At 40.2% G+C, this 22,509-nt stretch overlaps 1 protein-coding gene across 1 annotated transcript in view; it reads right to left on the bottom strand.

Annotated features, from left to right (window-relative positions):
* The window catches only part of LOC143279997 (kinesin-like protein KIF2A), a 39,277-nt gene extending 19,934 nt beyond the window's left edge, over positions 1-19,343 (bottom strand). The window contains exons 1-12 of the mRNA XM_076584405.1: positions 19,191-19,343; positions 18,035-18,129; positions 17,127-17,207; positions 15,591-15,794; positions 13,420-13,459; positions 12,882-12,992; positions 8,936-9,092; positions 7,959-8,062; positions 6,803-6,965; positions 6,227-6,317; positions 3,958-4,024; positions 3,440-3,528 (exon numbers count right to left, since the gene is read on the bottom strand). Coding sequence (XP_076440520.1) covers positions 3,440-3,528; positions 3,958-4,024; positions 6,227-6,317; positions 6,803-6,965; positions 7,959-8,062; positions 8,936-9,092; positions 12,882-12,992; positions 13,420-13,459; positions 15,591-15,794; positions 17,127-17,207; positions 18,035-18,129; positions 19,191-19,248 — 1,260 coding nt within the window. The 5' untranslated portion in view covers positions 19,249-19,343. The remainder of the gene's footprint in view (positions 1-3,439; positions 3,529-3,957; positions 4,025-6,226; positions 6,318-6,802; positions 6,966-7,958; positions 8,063-8,935; positions 9,093-12,881; positions 12,993-13,419; positions 13,460-15,590; positions 15,795-17,126; positions 17,208-18,034; positions 18,130-19,190) is intronic.
* Between the last annotated feature and the right edge of the window lie 3,166 nt (positions 19,344-22,509).

Raw genomic sequence — 22,509 nt, 5'->3', positions numbered from 1 at the left:
TCTGAGAACTGCTTGGTCCAGGAGGGGTACTCTCTGGTAGAGCCCATGACGCGAGCTGGTGAAAGCCCTTGGGAAGCCAGTGCGCCGACAACTCTTCTGACGACCAAGGCCAAAACCAGGATAGGGACCTGGAACATCAGAACTCTATACGAGACAGGCAAAACAGCTCAAGTCTGTCGTGAGATGCAAAGGTACAACTTGAAGATTCTAGGCCTATGTGAGACAAGATGGACAGGATCAGGAAGAACGCAACTAGTAAGTGGAGACACCATCATCCACTCTGGACAGGAAGAAGGCCAACCCCACACCCACGGAGTAGCGTTGCTGATGACACCCGAAGCAACACGAGCACTGCTGTCCTGGAAGCCTATGTCACCAAGGATCCTCACGGCACGCTTCAATTCAAAGGGCAGGAAAGTTACCATCATTCAGTGCTACGCCCCTACCAACGTGGCAGTCATCAAAGAGAAGGATGATTTTTACCAACAAGTCCAAGCAGTCATAGACAAGACACCCAAAAGAGATATGAAGATCCTCATGGGAGACCTGAATGCCAAGGTAGGCGCCGACAACACAAACAGAGAGCTCATCATGGGCAGACACGGCACTGGAGTACAGAATGAGAATGGAGAACTTTTCATGGAGTTCTGCACCTTCAATGACCTGGTCATTGGAGGCACCTTGTTTCCCCACAAGACCATCCATAAGACCACGTGGGTTTTCCCCTGACGGCAAGACTGAGAACCAGATCGACCACATCACCATCGGTCGTAAGTGGAGACGAAGCCTGCACGACGTCAGGGTAAAGTGCGGCGCAGACGCAGCATCGGATCACCACCTGGTTGTGGCAGCACTCAAAACCAAGCTGAAGGCCTACAACGACCAGGCCGCAAGACCATCGCACAAGTACAACGTGCACAGCTTGAAGGAGAAACTCAAAGCAGAAGAGTTCAAGATTGAATTGAGGAACAAGTTCAGTGTGCTTTCCCAACTCCCAGAGGACTCAATAGAAGAACACTGGCACAGCCTTCGAGAGACCTGGACAACAACTTGCAAAACAGTCCTGGGCAAGAAAACGAGGAAGCACAAAGAGTGGCTATCAACAGACACCTGGACACTCATCACTGAGAGGAAGCATTTGAAAGACCAGATCAACTGCACACAAGATCAAGCCGAGAGACATGAGCTACAAGCACAGTACTGGGAGACGAACCGACAAGTAAAGCGAAGTGCGAGAAAAGATAAAAGAACCTACATCGAGGAACTGACAGCAGAAGCTGAGAGTGCAGCAGGTCAGCGGAACATGAAGCGCCTGTATGAGATCACCAGGACACTCTCCGGGAAAAACAGCAACCCAAGCCAGCCCGTCAAGGACAAAGACGGAAACACCATCCTTGGCGAAGAACAGCAGAGAACAAGATGGGCGGAGCATTTCAAAGAAACGCTCAACCGACCAGCACCACCCGCCCCACCAGACATCCCGCCACCTACCAAGCTCCTCGACATCAACACCAACCCTCCCAGCAAGACCGAGATCGTCAAGGCCATCAAGTCCCTCAAGTCCGGAAAGGCAGCCGGCCCAGATGGAATTCCACCTGAAGCTCTGAAGGCCGACATCCAGACTTCAACTGAGATGCTGCACCCTCTCCTTTGCAAGATCTGGGAACAGGAGCGAGTGCCAAAAGACTGGAAAAGAGGACATCTTGTAAAGCTGCCAAAGAAAGGGGACCTTTCATCCTGCAACAGCTGGCGGGGAATCATGCTGTTGTCTATTCCAGGCAAGGTACTGAGCAGAATCATTCTTGAGAGACTGAAGAACGCTTTGGACAAGACACTTCGGGACGAACAAGCAGGCTTCCGACAAGATCGCTCGTGCACGGATCACATCGCAACCATGTGCATCATCATCGAGCAGTCCCTGGAGTGGCAGACCCCCCTGTACACAGTCTTTGTCGACTTTCAAAAAGCTTTTGACAGTGTCGACCGAGATGTCATCTGGAGACTGATGTACCACTATGGATTTCCACCAAAGTTTGTAAGCATCATTCAGCAAATGTACGAAGACGCCACCTGTCAAGTGATCCACGACGGGAAACTGACGGAACCTTTCAGTGTGCAAACCGGCGTCCGTCAGGGTTGTTTGCTCTCACCGACCATTTTCCTGATGGTGGTTGACTGGGTCATGAGGCAGTCTACAGCAGATCGGAGGACAGGCATCCAGTGGACTTTCACTAAACAGCTGGAGGACCTAGACTTCGCAGATGACATAAGTCTTCTCTCCCACAGGCAGCAAGATGCACAGGAGAAACTATGTCGTGTGGCAGAAGAAGCTGAGAAGACTGGACTCCAAATCAACATTGGGAAAACAGAGGTCATGAGGGTCAACAACAAGAAGCAAGATCCAGTGCAACTACACCAAGAGAACATCAAGGAGGTTGACAAGTTTGTCTACTTAGGCAGTGTTGTCAGCAAAGACGGGGGGACGGACGAAGACATCAAGAGCCGTATCAACAAAGCAAGACACGCCTTCAACACCCTTCGACCAATCTGGAGATCGACAGCCCTCTCAATCCGCAACAAGATCCGGATTTTTAACACCAACGTGAAGTCGGTTCTACTCTATGGCTCAGAGACGTGGAGAGTGACAAAGACCAGCACCCACAAGCTTCAGACATTCACCAACAGATGTCTAAGAAACATCCTGAACATCAGATGGCCAGAGGTTGTCTCCAATGAAGAACTTTGGAACATGACAAAACAGGCCCCACTGGAGACGGAAATCAAGAAACGGAAATGGGGATGGATAGGCCATACACTACGCAAGCCTGCAACAAACATCACAAGACAGGCTCTTGATTGGAACCCACAGGGGAAAAGGAAAGTTGGCCGTCCGAAGCAGACCTGGCGGAGAAGCATTGAGGCAGAGACAAGGGCGGCCGGAATGACGTGGGCTGAACTGAAGAAGACCAGCCAGAGCCGGGTGCGTTGGAGGAGTGTTGTTGCGGCCCTATGTTCCCCAAGGAATCAAGAGGAATAAGTAAAGTAAGTAAGTAAGGGGTTAACCTAAATATATATGCAAAAAAACCTCTTTACTGTATGGTAGCTATTTCTGAACATGTGTAAAAATTTTTATTCACAGAAAAACAACAAATCTCTAGGAATCTTTCTGTGACAAAAAAAGTCACTGAAAAATAAACCATTGTAATGAAAAGAACTGAGAACTTCACAAACTGATTCTTCATACACTCTATGGGTATTCTAAGATTAAAGAATGGGTGCAAAGAAAAATGTTCAGCCGTTGAGAAATAAATATCGGTTTTTTTTCGGGTTTTTTTTTTCGTTTCTTTCTTTTTGTTCAGTCTCTCACTCATATCAAGATACAAACACATGGGTAATTCAGCAAGAAACACTCAACTTACACACACACACACAAGAATACCTTTCCACTGTAGATCTCGAAGAAACTGGCTCCTACTACAAGGTCTAACTTTTTGTACTTGGAATTCAGTAACCTGAAGACATCTTTGGCTGAAACGACAATGACAACAAATTCAACACTGAAAAAACAACAACATATTATGTCAATGTCATGCTACTGACATTTAAAACACATTACCTAATATCTGAACAATGGTTTATTCATTTTGTTTCCATATAAATACCTTGCTGAAAAAGACATCACAACCCCCAAACTGAAAGTTAAATTGATCAATGCATGCGCACATGTAAGACCACACCTCTACAGCATATGATACACTCATACTAGAAGCAAAGTTTCTGGAGTCTAATTTTCAAAACTAGCAAAAGTTATAAATAGGCAGTCAAACTCAAGATAAATTCGTGCCAACCAATAAAACCCATCACCTTGAAACCCTGCATACAACTCAGCGGTGCTTTGTCTGACCACTTTGTACCCCTCCCCTCATGCCAAACAAACATATAAGCTGTGCAACTCACCTGCTAAACAGTAAATGCCTTTAGCACAGTCCTGCTGCCCTTTTGTGCTGAAATCTCCCCCCATTGTCTGCACAATCTCACACACACACACAGCTGACCACAAACTATTCAAAAAGTTACCACTAATCAATCGGACATCAATCAATATCAGACAAGGACAGTGTCAAGCAATCTTTGACACTGATTTTTCCCCCCATTTACATTCAATTTTATGCAAAACAAGTAGCATTGGTCAAAGATTCGCATAAAATCATTGCACAGAAGTGCTACCAAAACTACAAGAAACACAAAAACATGTATTTCTTGAGTGTTTACATAAGAAACATCTGAAACACGATGTGGATCTATCAGCAGTCTAAGCATGTTTACCAACAAGTACAGAATGTGGATCGAGTTTCTTGTGGACTGCGCTATTTCTGCACTTATTTGATTTTTGTAATCCATACAACAAAAATTTCAAAAGTAGAAAATCAAAAGACAGGATTTAACTCACTCGGGACGACAAGTTTTCTCCCTTGCTTTTCCCCACAGACGACCCATTTGTAAGGGTTTGGAAAAAAATTACAAAAAATACAAAATACTGTGTAAGAAAATGAAACTTTCAGAACTGGTTTAATACCTGTTGAGCTATTACATATAAAAAAAAATCAAATTTCTCATCTTATTTTTACAGTTTTGCCATATGTAGAAAATACTGCCAATTTTTCACCCCGAATCACCATACCCATGCTCGCTTTCTGCATTAAATTCGCTTTCTTCTTCGTCATCATCCACCTCTTCAATGTCCGACCCTTCAGTTTGTAGCATTTCAAGTACTTTGGCAACCCTAAAACATTGCCGTCACTGCCTTGTTCGCTTCACAACATTCTGAGAAAAGGCCGCTTTGCTAACAGGCTGGCACGCGAGCAGCGTGTGTGCGAGACAGGCCACACATCCCAGACTAACCAATCACACTGTTCGATTGTGGAGTGACCCAGAATAGCGCACTCTGCTTGGCTAATCACAAAATCACGTGTACAGCGCATGATGGAATTTTACTTTCGGAGAATGCTATTCCATTCCTTTGTCCGAAACCGAATATGTTTTGTGTAGGAATGCGTGAGCATTCCTTTGTCCGGAAAGAGTTAAACACATACAAATGACAGAAACATTTTTTGGCAGGTATAAATTTACAATTATTGACAAACTATACAAACAAGGCTGTGATACAATCTCCTACAACTGACATTGATTTTACCAAATTTGTGATGCAAGGCCAAAGTGTAAGTGGACAGCCTTTAAACGCAGTGCCTTCTGTTGAGGTTGTGATTGTAATGTTTTCAGTTTCAAGAAGTCTAAAAAGGTTTAGGTTTATGCCGGTTGGAGAATGAGAATGGTCACAAGTTAGAATGGAGCCTGGCTGATTTTTCAAACAAAGTTTCCTTCAAACTTTTCTTTCCTGAGAAAAAAAAAAAAAAAAAAAAAAAGATTAGAAAAGACAACAACAAAAAAAGGGGGATGGGGGGAAGGGGGATGAAGAGGGGGTACATAATAATAATAAATGTATTTCTTATAAAAGAACTGGATCTTTCTTTACTGATTAAAGCCCAGCAAACCATACAAGGTCATATCAAGGCTGAAAAACTAAACACCAAACATGTAAAAACAGACTGAAACAACAACAATAAAATAAAAATTAAAAAAACCCAATCACACACAGACACACACAAAAAAGAAATTTGCATAAGAAAATTGTGCCCGATACTTATTGATAGTAGAACATTGCTTGCCACAGACCATTCTGTCAAAGAATTGACAGAGATTTTTTTAAAATTTTTTTTTTAAAGAAAATTAAATAAAACTTACCATAAGTATGGATAATTAAAAAAAAAAATCATATATAACAACAGGCAATCAAAATCAGAAATTGCCAACATGCACCTCACTGTGCACACACACACACGAACACAACACAGTAAGATTGCCCAAATTTTATCAAGTCCAGTAAAAGACAATAAATATTCAAGGCTTACTTGATGAACACAACAATATGGGAAGGTGGACCAGCAAGGCAGAAAATAAAAGAGATGAGAGCAAAACAAAAACAAAGGAACAACCAGAAACAAACAAAGAGAGTGACAGAAAAGAAAACATTTCTAGCACAAAATTTCCAGTAGGCGGAGGGAGGGTGAGGTGTGGGGGTGGGAGAGACACTATTTGTATTGAAAATAGCTTCCAACATCCCTGCAGAGGGGACATGTGATGTAACAAAATTCAACCATCCACTTACGTGAGTCTTGCCACTACCAGTCTGCCCATAGGCAAAACATGTGGCCATGCCTCCCTCGAATATACTTTCTACCAAAGGCTTGGCTGTGTACCTGAGAAAAAACAGAAAATCAAGCTAGTCACTTTTCTAGCCATCCTACATACCTGCTCATCTTTTCAAGTATTAACTTTGTTTTATCCCAAAGGTTCACTGTACACACCTGCAAGCCAGCAAGAGTACAATGTTACACTGTATGTTCATCAATTTATTTCAAAATTAACACTGGTGATCCTTCAAGCATGCCAAGTATGCGTCAATTAGCATTAAAGTAAATGTGAATTGTCTTGCTATACAATGTAAGCAGGTTAGTTTAATATTCTGACAGATATCAGCTCCAGAGTAAAACTGTTACACAAATCTGAAATGAGCGAAAAATCAATGTTCATCTACTTTCTTAAATCACAATTGAAAGAAAGCACAACTATCAAGAACACTGAAGTGTTTTCAAAAAAATATATTTATTGACTTTTTTTTTTTTTTAAGAGTGAATTCAGTCAACATTATTTTCTTAACAAGGAAAGAAATACTGCCACCAACCTGTACACCATCTCGTTACTAGAGTTCTCATCAAAGGCATAGTCAAATCGGAACATCTGATTCTCCAGGTACTTGGTGAGGTCCACTTTGAGCTTGGGTTCGTGCACCATCATGTTCTCTTTGTTTGGCACTGTCAGAACATCCGGCTCCCCTCGATCCTTTTCTGTGTTACAAAAATGACACCATCTGTACCACATGATTCACAACAGCTCATTTCTAATGGCAGGGTTTAGGTCAGGAGCTGGTCATCCGTCACTGGCACAAACAAAATCAGTCATCTGACAAAGATTTTTCAGTCAGTTCAAGCCAAAAGGGCTTTGCAAGTTTCTCTAAAAGTAACTCTAAAAGACAATTACAAACTCAGGAAACTATAATCATTACACTTTAATTCCTCTGCAGTTCAACATCAAGCACACAAACTTGGAAAACTAAAAAAATCGAAACTTGTGCCAATCTGGGAAATCAAAACAATGAGCTAAGCTTACACAATGCAACGGTCGCTTGAGTGTTGTAAACTGCAGTGGGATACAGTGCAGTTCATTTTTTTATACAAGTTTCTTCTGATGAGTATAGCTTTGATAAAACAGACAATTTGACTTAAAAAATCATCGTTCACATTATGGATCATGTCGCAAAAGCTGCAATGTCACCTTGAGAAGGATCAAACGACTCTTCAGAACAGTTGCTATTTGAATTTCCTCCACTCTGCAAACCTATTATCTGGAGCCTGAATCTGTGAGATTTCTTCAGCATTCAAAGGCAACTTACACATTTACTTCCTTGAAATGCCACAGTGTCAATACTGTGACCATTTCGACTAAAATTGAGATCTAATCAAGATATTTACGAGTGCACTTTTATGGGGCCTAGCACATGCATATAGTCAATTTATGATAAATAATCGTTTCCCATCAATATTCTGTGTGAAACAGTGATTAAAGTTACAGCACATAACAACAACACAGTTCTTCTAGTTCTTAACATAGTAACAGTAACTCTGAGAGTGACAGCACTTTTAGTGGACCTCAGTAATAACACAAATACTGTATGGTGGCTTTTTATTTTACAATTATAAAATTCAAGACAAAAGCATACACAGGAATAGTGAACCATTAAAAAAAGAAAAGAAAAAAGTACTGACAGTACAAATGTTCACCTTTTCTGTTCATGGGTCGTTTTCGGACGCAGACACATATTTGATGATTCTCTATGGGATCTGAAGATGTCATTGGGCGGAACTCTAAAGTGCTGCGGAATTCCCTGAAACAAGAGAAAAGTGTCATGCCATTCAAAGTAAACTGGTCATCCACATCAAATTCAAATTATCATACCAAGCCTTTACCAGCCCAAACTCAAAGGAAACAGACACAAGGCAACGTTCATAAGATTAAAAAAAAAAAAAATCATAACATTGTAAAAATTTATCAAAAACAAACAAAAAAACAACAAAAAAAACCTTTAAAACCACACAGTCCCAAACTTAAAAACAATCACAACAAAAACTTCAACAAAAACACAAAGACCTGTACAGACCCTACAAGTACAGTCTCTGAATACAACTCGCAGCTAGTGAGTTCTGCTCATGAATTATTCTGTGCCAGGGGAAGCCTGAAGTGATTGAGGCTGCTTTCAGTTTGGCCAGACTTCTCTCCACCTGTTTAAGTTCCACTTGTACCTCTTTTCTCTTCAATACATATGATCTTGAAGGTTATATACAATATCCTGGACCTGACAGGAAACTTGACAAGCAATTTCACAAACAGCAAACTTCAAGGGGGAAAAATGCACTGCATAACTAAAATTTTTTTCAACATGAGCAAGCATACTAATACAGATATGTATCTATAGTATAAATAAAACTTGTAGATGTACACTGATAATTTACACTCATGCACCACAACACACGTTTATCACCTACACATACATACAATGATATAGTATAAATAGAACTTGTAGTTGTACACTGATAACTTACACTCATGCACCACAACACACGTTTATCACCTACACACACATACAATGATACATTCAGAAGACTAACACACGCACACTTTCCCCTCATCTTTCTCTGACAAACGTAAAAAAAACAAAACACAACAACAAAAAAACCCAAAAAACCCGTTTCCCACTCACTGGATCATTGCCTTGAACTCCCAGTTGGGATCAGAGGTGTCATACTGAGACTCGTACTGCTCCCGTAGAGCCTGCTGCACAGCCCGCCTCTCGTCCCGCTTCTGCTTGATCTTCTCTATCTCCTTCACCACGTTCGACTTTCTCCGACCCCCTGGAACTGTCACATGGATACACTTCATGATCGTGAGTCTGATACCATGGTTGCGTCAGTGACTGTAACTGACAAACTTTCTTCCGACCATTCTGCTGTTATATTCTTGCCTAATATTTCAAAACCTACCAGAACCAAAAAATCTGTTACTCATCGCAACCTGAAATCCATCAACATTAACACTTTTTCTTCTCAGGCTGCTGAACGCCTTTCCAAAATTTCTTCCCTTACCGACATATCCACACATTACAACACTGTCCTCTCTCAACTGCTGGATGAACATGCACCCCCCACTACCCGCATGCTCCCTGACAGACCCTCCGCCCCATGGTACACACAAGACATTCGACTTGCAAAACGCAAACGTCGCCAACTGGAAAGACGATGGCGATCAACAAAACTGCAAGTCCACAATCAAATATTCCGAAAACAAATAATAAAGTCAAACATATGATCTCATCAGCAAAAACAAACTTCTTTTCTTCTCAAGTTCTCGATGCCACATCCACCAAATCTCTTTACTTTGTCATGTCAAATCTTCTCGGAACTGCAAAAAGGACTCCTCTTCCTTCTACCTACACTTTATCTGAACTCCCCAATGTCTTCTCTTTCTTTTTCGACAAAGTCCAAAATATTCGTACCATCTTAGACCAAATGTCTTTCCAACCTGTTCATCCTGATCCTCAATTCAGCGGCACTCCTCTCCATTCCTTCAATCCATTGACTGAAACAGAAGTTCATGAAATCCTAAAAGAAATGACAGTAAAATCCTGTGAGCTCGATCCTATACCAGCCTCGGTCTTTTCCCAATGTGTCTCACATCTTCTCCCCACAATCACTAATATTGTCAACTCATCCCTTCTCACTGGAACGTTTCCATCCACTTTCAAAACCTTATCGTCCGGCCTCTTCTGAAGAAACCCAACCTTGACGCAAACATTTTGAAAAACTATCGACCAGTTTCTAATCTTCCATTCATGTCCAAACTCCTTGAAAAAGCTGTCCTCAAGCAGCTTAACAACCACCTTTGTTTCAACAATCTCATCCACCCATTTCAGTCTGCCTATCGCGCTGGCCACAGCACCGAAACCACTCTCCTCCACATTCTGAACAATCTACTGATAGCGTCCGACTCAGGAAAAATTTCCCTTCTCACTCTCCTCGACTTGTCAGACGCCTTTGATACGATAGACCATTCAATCCTTCTTTCCCGTCTTCATTTTACATTTGGTATCAACGGCACTGTTCTAAACTGGTTCAAATCTTATCTCACTGATCGATTCCAGTCTGTCACTGTTGATCATTTCCAATCTGAACCCGTTAAAATCGAACATGGAGTCCCACAGGGATCTGTTTTAGGCCCAGTGCTCTTCACACTGTACACTGCTCCTCTCGCTGAAATTATCAACCGCCATAATATCAGTCATCATTCTTATGCTGATGACACTCAACTCCAGAAGAGTGATACCCCTGAAAAATTGTTGTCGCTCTTGCAAGAAACATCCAACTGCTTCCTGGACATTCAAAACTGGATGACTCGAAATAAGTTACAATTGAACGCGGACAAAACTGAAGCAATGATCATAGGAACTAAACAAAAACTGTCTTCCATCACAATTGACACAATCAAACTTGGCAGTACATCCATCCCTCTTTCCACGTCAGTCAGGAACCTCGGTGTTGTCCTTGACAATACACTGTCCATGCAAAAATTTATCAGTCAGACATGTCAGTCCTGCTACTGTCAACTGCGACACATCAGTGCCGTCCGGAAATATCTATCCACTGACGCAACATCTAGACTTGTCGTTTCTCTCATTCTCTCTCGCCTTGACTACTGTAACTCTTTATTGTCTGGTCTGCCTGCTTCATCCATTCAGCCCCTTCAGCGCATACAAAACTCTGCTGCCCGACTCGTCCTCAGAAAGAAAAGATCTGAGCACATCACTCCTCTTTTGCAACATCTCCACTGGCTCCCTGTCTCACACTGAATAAAGTACAAGATCAGCACTCTATGTTATAGATGCATTCACAACACTGCCCCTTCCTATCTCTGCGGCTGCCTTCACCTCTACACTCCATCTCGCTCACTACGATCGGCCTCGGATCCACTCTATTTACGCATACCCAGATTCAAACACTCGACTATTGGCCGCCGTTCTTTCTCTGTTTCTAGACCTTGCGATTGGAATGTACTTCCTTTTTCGCTTCGTCAAGTCTCCACACTCAGCTCTTTCAAGTCTGGCCTTAAAACCCACCTCTTCCCAAAATAGCCTCCCTTGCCTGCCCTTCCTTGTCTTTAGTTTCTGCAGTATTAGAGTTATGCATGCGTGTGAATGACTGGTGCGAAAGCGCTTTGATTTGTCTCTGCACAAGATCCAGCGCTATATAAATACCATTATTATTATTATTATTATGATCGTACATTCAAAATGACCCAAAACACCGGATGCAAACAAAACAAAAAAACCAGCATCTTGACACAAAACAACAACAAACAACAAAAACGCCTAGGAAATGAAAACGAAGAATGTTATGTCTGTTCCCTAGTTTCATGCTACAAATATGGAAGATCTTTGGCTCAAGTCAGTCTGTTCCCTCTATACCTGGTTTTATTGTTTTTCATGTTTGCTCCAGTCTTAAGGATCTAAAAAAAACTTATGACTTGTATACATTTTGTTGGATGCATTAAAAATCTGGTTTTTCTGCTTCAGAATAGGAAACGCTTCCCAAAAAGTATATATGATACATCATCTTTAATTTCATCAGAAATGGTAAACAATCTGAAAAAGTAACTTAATGCGTTTAGACATAAGAAATGGACATACTGCTACTGAACTCACATCTTAAAAAAGCAGATCATTAATTTTATCTATGATCTTGAAAAATATGCATGAACACATTATTAATGTTCAACAAAAAAAAAGTGGTCTTCTAAAGTTTCATAAAAACAAGCAAAACTAAAAGGACTCTGGTGAGTAAAAACAGTAATCCTTTAGCAGGGATCGCGCTAGACATTTTCAAAACATGTGCAGCTTACGCAAAGTCGGCAAAAAAACACGTAAGTTAGAGTCAGAATTGCGTCAGACCTAGGACACTAAATCAAAGGTTTAAGCCGACGATGTTGAAGTCGCAAGCTGTTCAGAAGCATTAGCCGGAGATTGCTCTGGAGCAATAGTTTCACGACTAGACGAAAAAAACGATGACAACTTGCGCTGCATATTGAGTCGATTCCGTGACTGAGATACAGTGGAAAACAAAAAAAAAACAAAAAACGCTAGGGCCTAGGCTAGCCGAGTAACGTTCAGCAGTCAAACAAGGCTTAACTTTCCCGCTACAGGGTCATGCCCTGTAATGACGCCACTCTGTTCCAAAACTCGTCAGCTAAGCAGTGTTGTGTGTGCACATACCTCTGTTAATTGGCTGTAGCTGTTAAAGAGTCACGTAGGCATCTCGCAGTGCTCCGCATGCACAGACACTTTGTCTTGTACCGTCTGATTCAGTATCGCAAACCTAGCTGCCAAGTCAGTCCTAAAGATGCATTGATACGGCTTGGAGTAAAAGTTGTTTTGCATAAGTGTTACGCTTGAGCGCTGTGAAAATGCGTCAGCGAAAATCAAAATGCGTCAAATACGCGAAAAACATGCGTTAACGTGATCCCTGCTTTAGTCCAAGGCATTAAAAGATCTATATGTATACCGATTGATGGCTGCTGACTTTTTCCCCCTCCTCCTTCTACTTGCCCCCAAGACAACAACAAACCATCTGGGTATTACCTGGGCCTTGGCTTCTCACCTGAAGGGATAACCGGCTTTTTAGGGTCCGGAGGTTGTGAGGGTTCTGGCTGGCGATTTTGTTCTCTGACCGGCTGCCGTACGTAACTTGGCCTGGTACGCGATGTAGACACTGCAGGAAGACATCATCATTGACACAACTACTGAACTAGTCAAAGCATCTGAGTGAATCTGTTTGCTCTCACTGTATATCTATATGTATCATTTTGAATGTTGTAGCCTAACAGTAATATACTGAATAGCATATCCTCATCCTTTTATTTGTTTTATGAAACAATATTCTAAGAACAGTTTCCATTCATGCATTCTTTTATTTGTGTGTGTGTGCGTGCGAGCGTGTCACTATGTGTTTTGCCACAAACACATTTCATTTGTTTTGCCCGTAAGTATGTTGTTAATTTTTTTTTTTTTTTTTTGTAATCATTTTTCCACCCTTATTTATTGAAAGCATTCTGGGACCCTGTGGTAAGGAGGCAGAGCGCATTCCAACCAACCATTATTACCACCATCATCATAATAATCACATTCTTCTTCCTCACCTTTGTTGGATACTCTGCCATTGTTCTCACTCTTGCTGCTCTGTAGACACACAGTCATTGTCAATAATTATGATACGCATATATATATATTATATATATATATATATATATATATATATATATATATATAAAATTATATATATATATATATATATATATTGGTGTGGAGCCAGAAAGTAACGTGAGAAATGAGTGTGATTAAGTGTGTGAATGAGAGAGTGAGCAAGAGTGAGTGAGAGTGTGAATGTGTTGTGATGTGTTGCGTTGCATTGCGCTGCGTTGTGTGTGTGTGTGTGTGTGTGTGTGTGTGTGTGTGCGCGCGCGAGCGGGTGCGTGCGAGCACACTTATTTTTGGACATGACTTTGTGAGTTCATGAACATGCTCATGTGTGGTTGGAAGAAATGTGTGTGCATGTACCAGCATAGTGCATGTATATGGTTAGCATGAGCGTGATGAATATATATAACAGTGTATATGATAGTAATATATGCACAATAAATAAGTGGTTCTCTGCATGTGTTGTATACCTACTGCTGTATCTGACAAGAGTGTGCATGTTCAAAATGCAAATTGTTCACAGCAATACATCCCAAAATAAACCTATTTCAGTATTAGAGATATTTACAAACAGATACATGTAAAACTTTTAAAGTAAATTTCAATTCTACTTATCAAGCTTCATACTCTTCTCAAATCCTACACTGATTAACTTATCAAGTTAGTAAAGAATGAAAATAAAGTATATCAACAGATCAATAAATGCACAAATGAATGGTTAGAACAAATCAAAAAAGAACAATAAACAAACAAAAAACACAACCAAAAACAAACAAAATAAACCTTACATGATGTTTACGATTCATTTTACACCAGGAAAATCTTCTAACCTCTAAACACATCTGATCTTACTTGTCAGATCCAGAAGTTCACCGCCTACATCAAAGGCCAGATAAGAAAAGAAACTATCCACAAAATGTCACTAAAATTAACTTAAAAAGAACCTCGCCAAAATGAAAATTAAACTAGAATCTCACTGTGTAAAAAAGCAATTTAACCAACAGTCAATGCCCTAGCTCTGATGAAATAGTCAGCTGGAATGACCGAGCAAAGCACAAAACCAGCTTTGGTTTAAAATACAGGACTGGTGCCACCCTGTCCTTACGAACACAGCTGCAGTAATTAGTGGATCAAAGCACACCCTGGGACTGTTGCTATGGTTGCAGTGTATCCCCTAATAGCACAGTGATTATATGAATTCTGACACCAGAACCTACTGGCACCTTATCACCACTGCAGCAAATTCCTGTCCAACAGATTTGTTATACAGTCTGACAAGAGAGGTTTAAGCTTGTGAAAACCCTTCATTATCTGCAATGAAGTAAACAGGACTGTTTCAGCTCCTGCATGGATCTTTTACTTCTGACACAAATGTCTGGGCGGCATTAAAAAAAAAAAAGAAAGGCTACTCAGGATATTCTCTGAGCTGATCCCTAAGAAAAGTCTCTCAGGTGCATGATTATTTTTCAAATAGACAAAATTGCAATATCAAGTTGTTTTTTACGCAAGTGAGCAGCCTTCTTTGACAGAGATCGGTTTAACATGGTAGTCATTAAGTATTTTTCAATATTAAGTAAACATGAAAATATGGATTCGCATCACGACTTATAAACTCAATAGTAATGCTTATTTAATGTCTAAAACAGCCTCATATCTTAATTCAAATTCCCCTAAACTAGGCTAAAGAAGAAAAATGTTGCGAAATGATTCCACATCTGGCCACATTCAACAACACTGCCCAAACTACCCATGATTACTGGCAGTTCTGCCAAATGGCAATGAAGGGCAGCACACACAAATGTGTATTCTAAGACTGACCACACTGTCACCTGTCAAAATAAAACAAGCCATTCCTACCTCCACACTAATCACTACTTGTATAACTTATACTAAGATACAAACTCTGACTTCAACAAAAGAAAAACAGAATGTTTGTTGTTACAACCTGAAGCAATGAATACACACTGAACCAAGATTTAAGCACTAAAGCAGAGCAGACATTGTATTTGTAGCAATTCTGACAATGAAATACAATTCTTATTCTGACAACGAAATACAGTAAGGCTTATTGGTAACAAGTGAAAAGATGCATAGTAACTAGTACACACTCTACCTTAGCACCCACAGCCTTGCGCTTTGTCGGCTGGGGAATCTGACGGCCTGCACTGGCACGTGCTGAGCCTGAAGTGCTCCTAGCTCTGGTGGGAGGGACGCTTTTCTTCCCTTCCGAACAACTGTCAGCCACGCTAACAGCGTCCTCATCATCTATCACACAGCCGCCCCCATTTGCCATTTCTCCCGCCTTACAAACCCGGCGCTGTGTGGGAAGGGATAATGGGGCAGAATCCAGTTCAACTTTCACAATGAATGACACGATACAACCACCACCATGAACCACAAAAACTCACAAACGATACATATCATACAACTACAAGGGACAGTCACCAATGCATCAAACCAGAGGAAGAAGCCAAAAACAAAAGGAAAATAATGCACTTTTCAGCAACTGTAAAATGATTTATCTGATGTGTCATGAATATAAATTTTTTTTACACTATATAAAAAACCGCAGAAAACTCAACATGAGTTTCAACATATCTGATGCATTATAATTACATACTTAGTCCAACCATTAAACAGCTGATGAACACAAGAATTTCAGACAACACACACATGCTGATCAGGTGTGGATAAATTTTGAGTAACTGTCTGCTGCAGAAAATGACTGTTCAAAGTTACCTTATTTCAGACAAAACTGACATATTTTCCCCCCTAGTTATTTTTTTCTCTCCATCTAATGCAATGCATACTTATAAATGGTCATGAGTGACTGCACTAAATGCTTAATGACAATTTTTTTTTTAGCTTCCTGATACTAAGAAATTTTGTCTAATTTTCATTAAATGTTACTTAAACATCACCACACTTATATTTTTATTCTCTTTTTTTTAAATTCCATATCATATATTGATATAATTTACACTTAGTGTTTGCCAAGTACTTTCCACAGCAATATTTTTCCTCCTCTTTCTGCAAGGTGTAAACATCATCATAAAGACCCTCATACAGAAACAGAAAACCAAAAACTTAACATGCAAACCAAGCACCAAAAGCAAGTATCAACAAGAAAATGCAGACATACAATGAATTTTAAATGTAAGTATAAATTAAATATCAATCTAAAGAACCATACTGAGCACAATACTCATCTTAAGAAACCCTATGCCAAACACCAATACCTACGACCTCCCTAACACTATCTGTATTTTCTGGTGGTTGTTTTTCCCCATGGATTCATTGTTTTCAATTGGCTTGACAAATCAAGCATCAGTCTTTCAGCTGTGCTGTATTCTTTCATGTTAAATAAGCATGAACCATGAACATGCTCTTACTCTTAGATTTTTATTTTAATCTACAGCTCAAAGTCCCTCTTCTGAGATATGTGTGTAGGGCACTCAGCCCTGTATTACGTGTCATATACTTTTTTATTTTTTTTTATACTTCCAGTTATCTCAAACACACTTAGTCTGCCAAAAGATATAGTATTATATCGCCTAAAAAATCAATGAATTCTTGAAATCCACTACACTGTATAGAAGTGATACACATTTATTCAAACAACACCGACACAAAACCCTCACATCCATACCTCTCCTGTGTCTGCATTTGAGGACCCATCTTTGTGATTAAATACATTGGGATTCAATGCATATACAGCATCTAAATCAATCTGAAAAATAAATCAAAACATGTTAATGCACACAATGAAGACCCCAACCTGGTCTTCCATACAATATCAAACATTTTGACACTAAATTACAATGTACAATTGATACAGACTGCCAGTTTGGAAACTCCTAACTCCCCAATCCCCCATTAGCACTGCCCCCCCCCCCCTCCCTTCCCGACCCTTTTCCCCACATAACCTGACCTCCCCTCAGCATGTATATTCAAAATACAATATATACAAGTCATAAAACAGAAGATAGATAAGCGCTTGTTTACGACAGCATTAAAAAGCATTTTAAAAAACAACAAAAAACTAACTAAAACAGTAAAAGGTCCCACAAACTTTTACGGCTGTCAGGACAGTTAATTCATGTTAACTGTGTGAAAAGCTCAGTATAGAAAAGCAATGCCCAATCCTCTCCTCATGCCAACCTAACTTTCCCCATCTGGAGTCAGATAACTCTTTCCGCCAGGTTGGAGTAAGGAAAATCAGAGTAAAATGCCTTCCAGAGGACAAAACACCATGCTGAAATAGGGAGTCAGAATTTGATCACTGATGAACACTGGATCAGATTCAGAAGTTCAATGTCGTACTGATTCTGCAAGGTGCAACCTGCTCCAATAGTACAGTTCTGCTAAAAATAAATAAAGTGAAGTTTTCAAGTGTTATTTTTTCTTGTAAAAGACAAATTCCAAGTCTGAAGCATGTCACAAGTAATGCTTAAAAAATTAACACAGTGAAACACATGAAACAATCCAGTCTAATAACACCTAGTGAATAGACGTTAAAACTTAAACTGAAGATCTCATACATGAAACAAGTCTCACCTCTTTTCCCTTTGTTTCACCTTTCTCAAACCATTCTACCGTCACACTCAGTGTCTCTTGGTTGACACCACTGATTACTGCTGAATGAATCCGTCCTGAACCACAAAACACATTTAAATAATATTATCTATAATATTTGCAATAGGAGAAATTTTCTGTTATCATTATGATTATCTAATGACTCAGTTGAATATATCTATCAATCAATATATATAACTATCATTTCTTTTTAAATGGACTGCAAGGTGCCCCACCCAAGAGGGAAAAAAAGGGGGCAAGGAATATACTATTTCTTACATCCTTGTATATTTTTAAACATTAAGTGATTAACATCAAGTATTACAGAACAGAACAGGTCGACAAGCTTGAGAGGCTTTTCTGGGTTTTTTGTTTGTTTCGTTTTTTGGTGTGTGTATGTGTGTGTGTGTGTGTGTGTGTTTTTTTTTTTTTGTTTGTTTGTTTGTTTTGGTCTCCTACTCTGGAATCAAAAATTCATATCAATCATCATTGCCTTTTCGTTAGCTGCATTTTCGAGTGTTTTACAATGCATGTATAGCATGCAATGCAACCAATTTGCAATTTGTAGGGGTGACAATATGAAGGAGGTAACATGCTAACTAAATGATACTCTTATCCGCCCCACCAAGTGGCGAGCCTCTCATTCATTCATTAATTTTAGTTGTCTAAATCCCATTCTCTCCCTTTGTCATAATTTTTCATTGTCTGCATCCCCATTTTCCCTGCCGGTTCAAGAACGATAAAGTTGTAAACACTTTTACCAACTACCCCACCCATCCAAATATTCAAACTATGGTATTCAAAGCAGACAGTCTTGTGCTTGGCATACATGGAAAATAAATAAACAAAACTTTAAAACTCGGACCGCGAGTTGAAATTTGAATCTTGTTCATCGAATGAATCATCACCCGCTGGATACAGTACATTGCAAACTTAATTTAAAATGTCAATAAAGAAGCAGGAACAGCGTGTGAAAATTTTCTTCGTTGGTAAACTATCAACAACACGCCACCTCATTATTATTGCAACATGAACTTGCATGTGTTTCATTTTTTTAATTCCAAACAAATTCATGACTCTTGACACTTTCGCGACAGTCTCAAAACCATGCTGATTACAGATTAGCAACCCGGCTTACCATCAGTTCGCTGAATGTCCACATTGACTCCAACCTGCAGCGATGCAATGTCAGCCATTCCCACACAAATAAAAGTACAGAAACCCAAATCCTATTATGCAAGTGTTTTTGACAATGTGTAACAACTTAGTTCGTTGACCATGATAAACACAACCCTTCCGTTGAGAGTTTTGAAAAAGATGTCTGCGCATGCGATGTTCGAATACCTGCGCATGTCAACAGAGCTTACAACACGCTGAATGGTTCGTCTGAAGTTTTGTTCACAGCATGCCAAGCAGACGACAGGTTGAAGGAAAAATAACAAATCTCTTCTTCCAGCCCTTTATTCCATGTGTGTGTGTGTGTGTGTGTGTGTGTGTGTGTGTGTGTGTGTGTGTGTGTGTGTGTGTGTGTGTGTGTGTTTGCTAAGTGATGAAAATTAATAGTGAACTGTGCCATTTTTTACGAACTGGGCTCCCACCTCAGTAACCTCAGCCGTGCCCCCGCCCCACCCCCGCCACCGCCCCCACCACCTGACCTCCCACTGACCCCGGCCGGCCACCCATTTTTTTCGACTTCACTAAGAATTTACTGAATTTTTATTAAAGCTTCACTGTGGCCTGAGAACAACCATCAACTTGACTCGCGGGCGGAACTCCAAATCAAATTGTTCAGTTATGAATGCATGAATTCAACTGAGGCCAATGAAATTCCAGTCATTTGACACTAATTCCGCTGCTGGTCAGGCATCTGCTTGGCAGATGTGGTGTAGCGTATATGGATTTGTCCGAACGCAGTGACGCCTCCTTGAGCTACTGAAACTGAAACTGACACTAATATCTCAGTGTGTCAATGCCGGTACGAGGTATAGACGTACTAAATTTTGTTTGGTCTCTGAGAGGCTGGCAATGTATATTTCACTGCTGGGCAGTGGTAGAGAGCTCGCATTTTCAGCAAAATGATTAATCATTGTTTAGCAATAAACTGCAACAACAGGGATGGGAAAGAGTACTTTTTGTTAAAAAAAGAAAAGAAAAAAAAAGAAACTTGAAAGAAAAAAAAAAGCAATGAAAAAGCGATAAAAAAAATTTTTTTTGGACATCTGTGTGTGTGTGTGTGTGTGTGTGTGTGTGTGTGTGTGTGTGTGTGTGTGTGTGTGTGTGTGTGTGTGTGTGTGTGTTTGCCATCATCTCTTTATCTCTTTCTCTTTGCTTGCCACCTCTGTCTAAATAAAAAAAAGAAGTTAGCGCTGTCCTGTCTTCAGACTGAAAACATTTTTGTATCAAAAGTACCGTTCTTTGCAATCGCCCAAGAACTGACCTTTACATGTCATCTCTGATATATTCTGGTGATAAAGCATGGAATGAAATTCCAGACTATCTGAAAAAATAAATCTACTTTAGTATGATTTTTTAAGCATAAAAAAATATCTGATGGAACAATTTTAATTTATTCCTGTATGCCATTATATAATGTCTGGGCTTCTAGTAATTCGATAATTTTCATTTGCTCTTCAACAATATGTGACCAGGAAAGAGAGATCAGAAGTATTTGTGTGTATTAACATGTGTGTATTTGTATTTGTGGATGTATTTGTGTATGTGTGTGTGTGTGTGTGTGTGTGTGTGTGTGTGTGTGTGTGTATATATATATATATATATATATATATATAATGTGTGTGTGTGTGTGTGTGTGTGTGTGTGTGTGTGTGTGTGTGTGCATGCGCACACTTGCTTGCTTGTGAAAAGTTTCATGTTATCGTTGATGTTTTTTGCGTTAATTTTCACGAAGTTTTTGTGTGTTAAGATTGTCATGGGTGTTCTCTGCTGTTTTGTTATTCTCATTTTTATTATTTACTATTATTATCAATAATTCTATTAGAGGGAATGGTGTAAAGAAGCTTTCAATTTATCCTGTTTACCCTCAATAAAACATCTGTCATTGTTATTTCACACATAATACACACACACGCGCGCGCGCGCGCGTGCGTGCGCACATGAATATTCGTCGATGGATACCAATGCTCAACTGACGAGTGTTGCGGTGACGAGTACGAGTTTCACGGACGATCACGCTTTCAGTTGCGTTGTTGTGTGATTATTTTTTGGTTGTGGCAAGGTTTCCTTTCTGCTCCCGCTCCGCCCAAAGATGAAGACAGTGGGCTTGTTCTTAAGATTGTAGTTGTTTCATGATTTAACCTTGACACCATGACTGGAAAGGATGAAAATTAATGTAGTTTGGTTGTGGCAAGATTTCCTTTCAACTCCCGCTCCGCCTAAAGACAAAGACAGTGGGATTAATGTTAAGATTGCAGTTGTCTTTTGATGCGTAATGTTTTGACGTGGGTGTTTAGGAGCAATTATAAAACCAGTTTCGAACAAAATGAAGATGAGAAAATAACTTGGGAGAGGGGTGGGGGGGAGGTGGGGCAGAATGGTAACTTTTAGGGAAATTTCTGGGATGCGAAAGAAATACTTTAAAACAAAGTGCGTGGGAAAACCTGCAAACTGAACACCTATGCGATACTTTGTTTGACACCGTTCTTTCTTCCAGAATATCCCTATCCCTTTTTCACGTTTGAACTGAACCAAGGGGAAGATTCCTATCCTTTTATACTTTACAGCTTTCAGCTTTTTTCAGAAATGGCCAGTTTAGTGAAGCTACAGTGTTCCCTTGACATTTATAGAACATTCTGAGTAAATTCAAATTAGACTGAAATTATTCTATTTCTACAGGGATTGGGGAAGGGTAAAAGACAAGTGGGACAGTGAGGTTATCTTACCGTGAGCAGGTTTTTCGTTCCTTTACGTGTCATTTCGTGATTTCAGCCGAAATCAAAGGGAGTGGGGGACGTGTATGTTGTCAAAAAGTTGCAAGTTTCAACAATTTAATTCCGAATACTGCTGGCAGGATTTCCCCCCACACCCCACCTCCCACACACCCATCCCCTCTCACTCAGTCTGAACTATGAATGTACATCTTCAGGCAAGCCCTCCAGAATAACCCTCCGATGACCCTTTCCAAGCTGAAGATTAATATGCTTTCACAAGTTGGACATTGAAACTGTTGAAGATCGTTTTCCTTAAACGTCTTGCTCATGACTTAAGCATTTTTTTCTCTACGTATTTCACCACTTCATGTCAAATGTCAGGGTACGGATGAAAGTTCACCCCCTCCTTCCGTCCCCGAGGAGGGGGAAGGGCGATGGAAATCCTTCCCTGTTATTTTAAAGTAGATACACCTTATTAGCGTGGTGTATGCACAAGTTGATTGGTTCCAAAATTTCAGATCTCCTCACCACCCCACTCCTGTACCCAAACCCGGACGTTCTCACAAAAAA

The sequence above is a fragment of the Babylonia areolata genome, chromosome 3, assembly GCF_041734735.1.
Source record: "Babylonia areolata isolate BAREFJ2019XMU chromosome 3, ASM4173473v1, whole genome shotgun sequence".
Lineage (NCBI taxonomy): Eukaryota > Metazoa > Mollusca > Gastropoda > Neogastropoda > Buccinidae > Babylonia > Babylonia areolata.
This window is presented reverse-complemented; position numbering and strand designations above follow the sequence as displayed.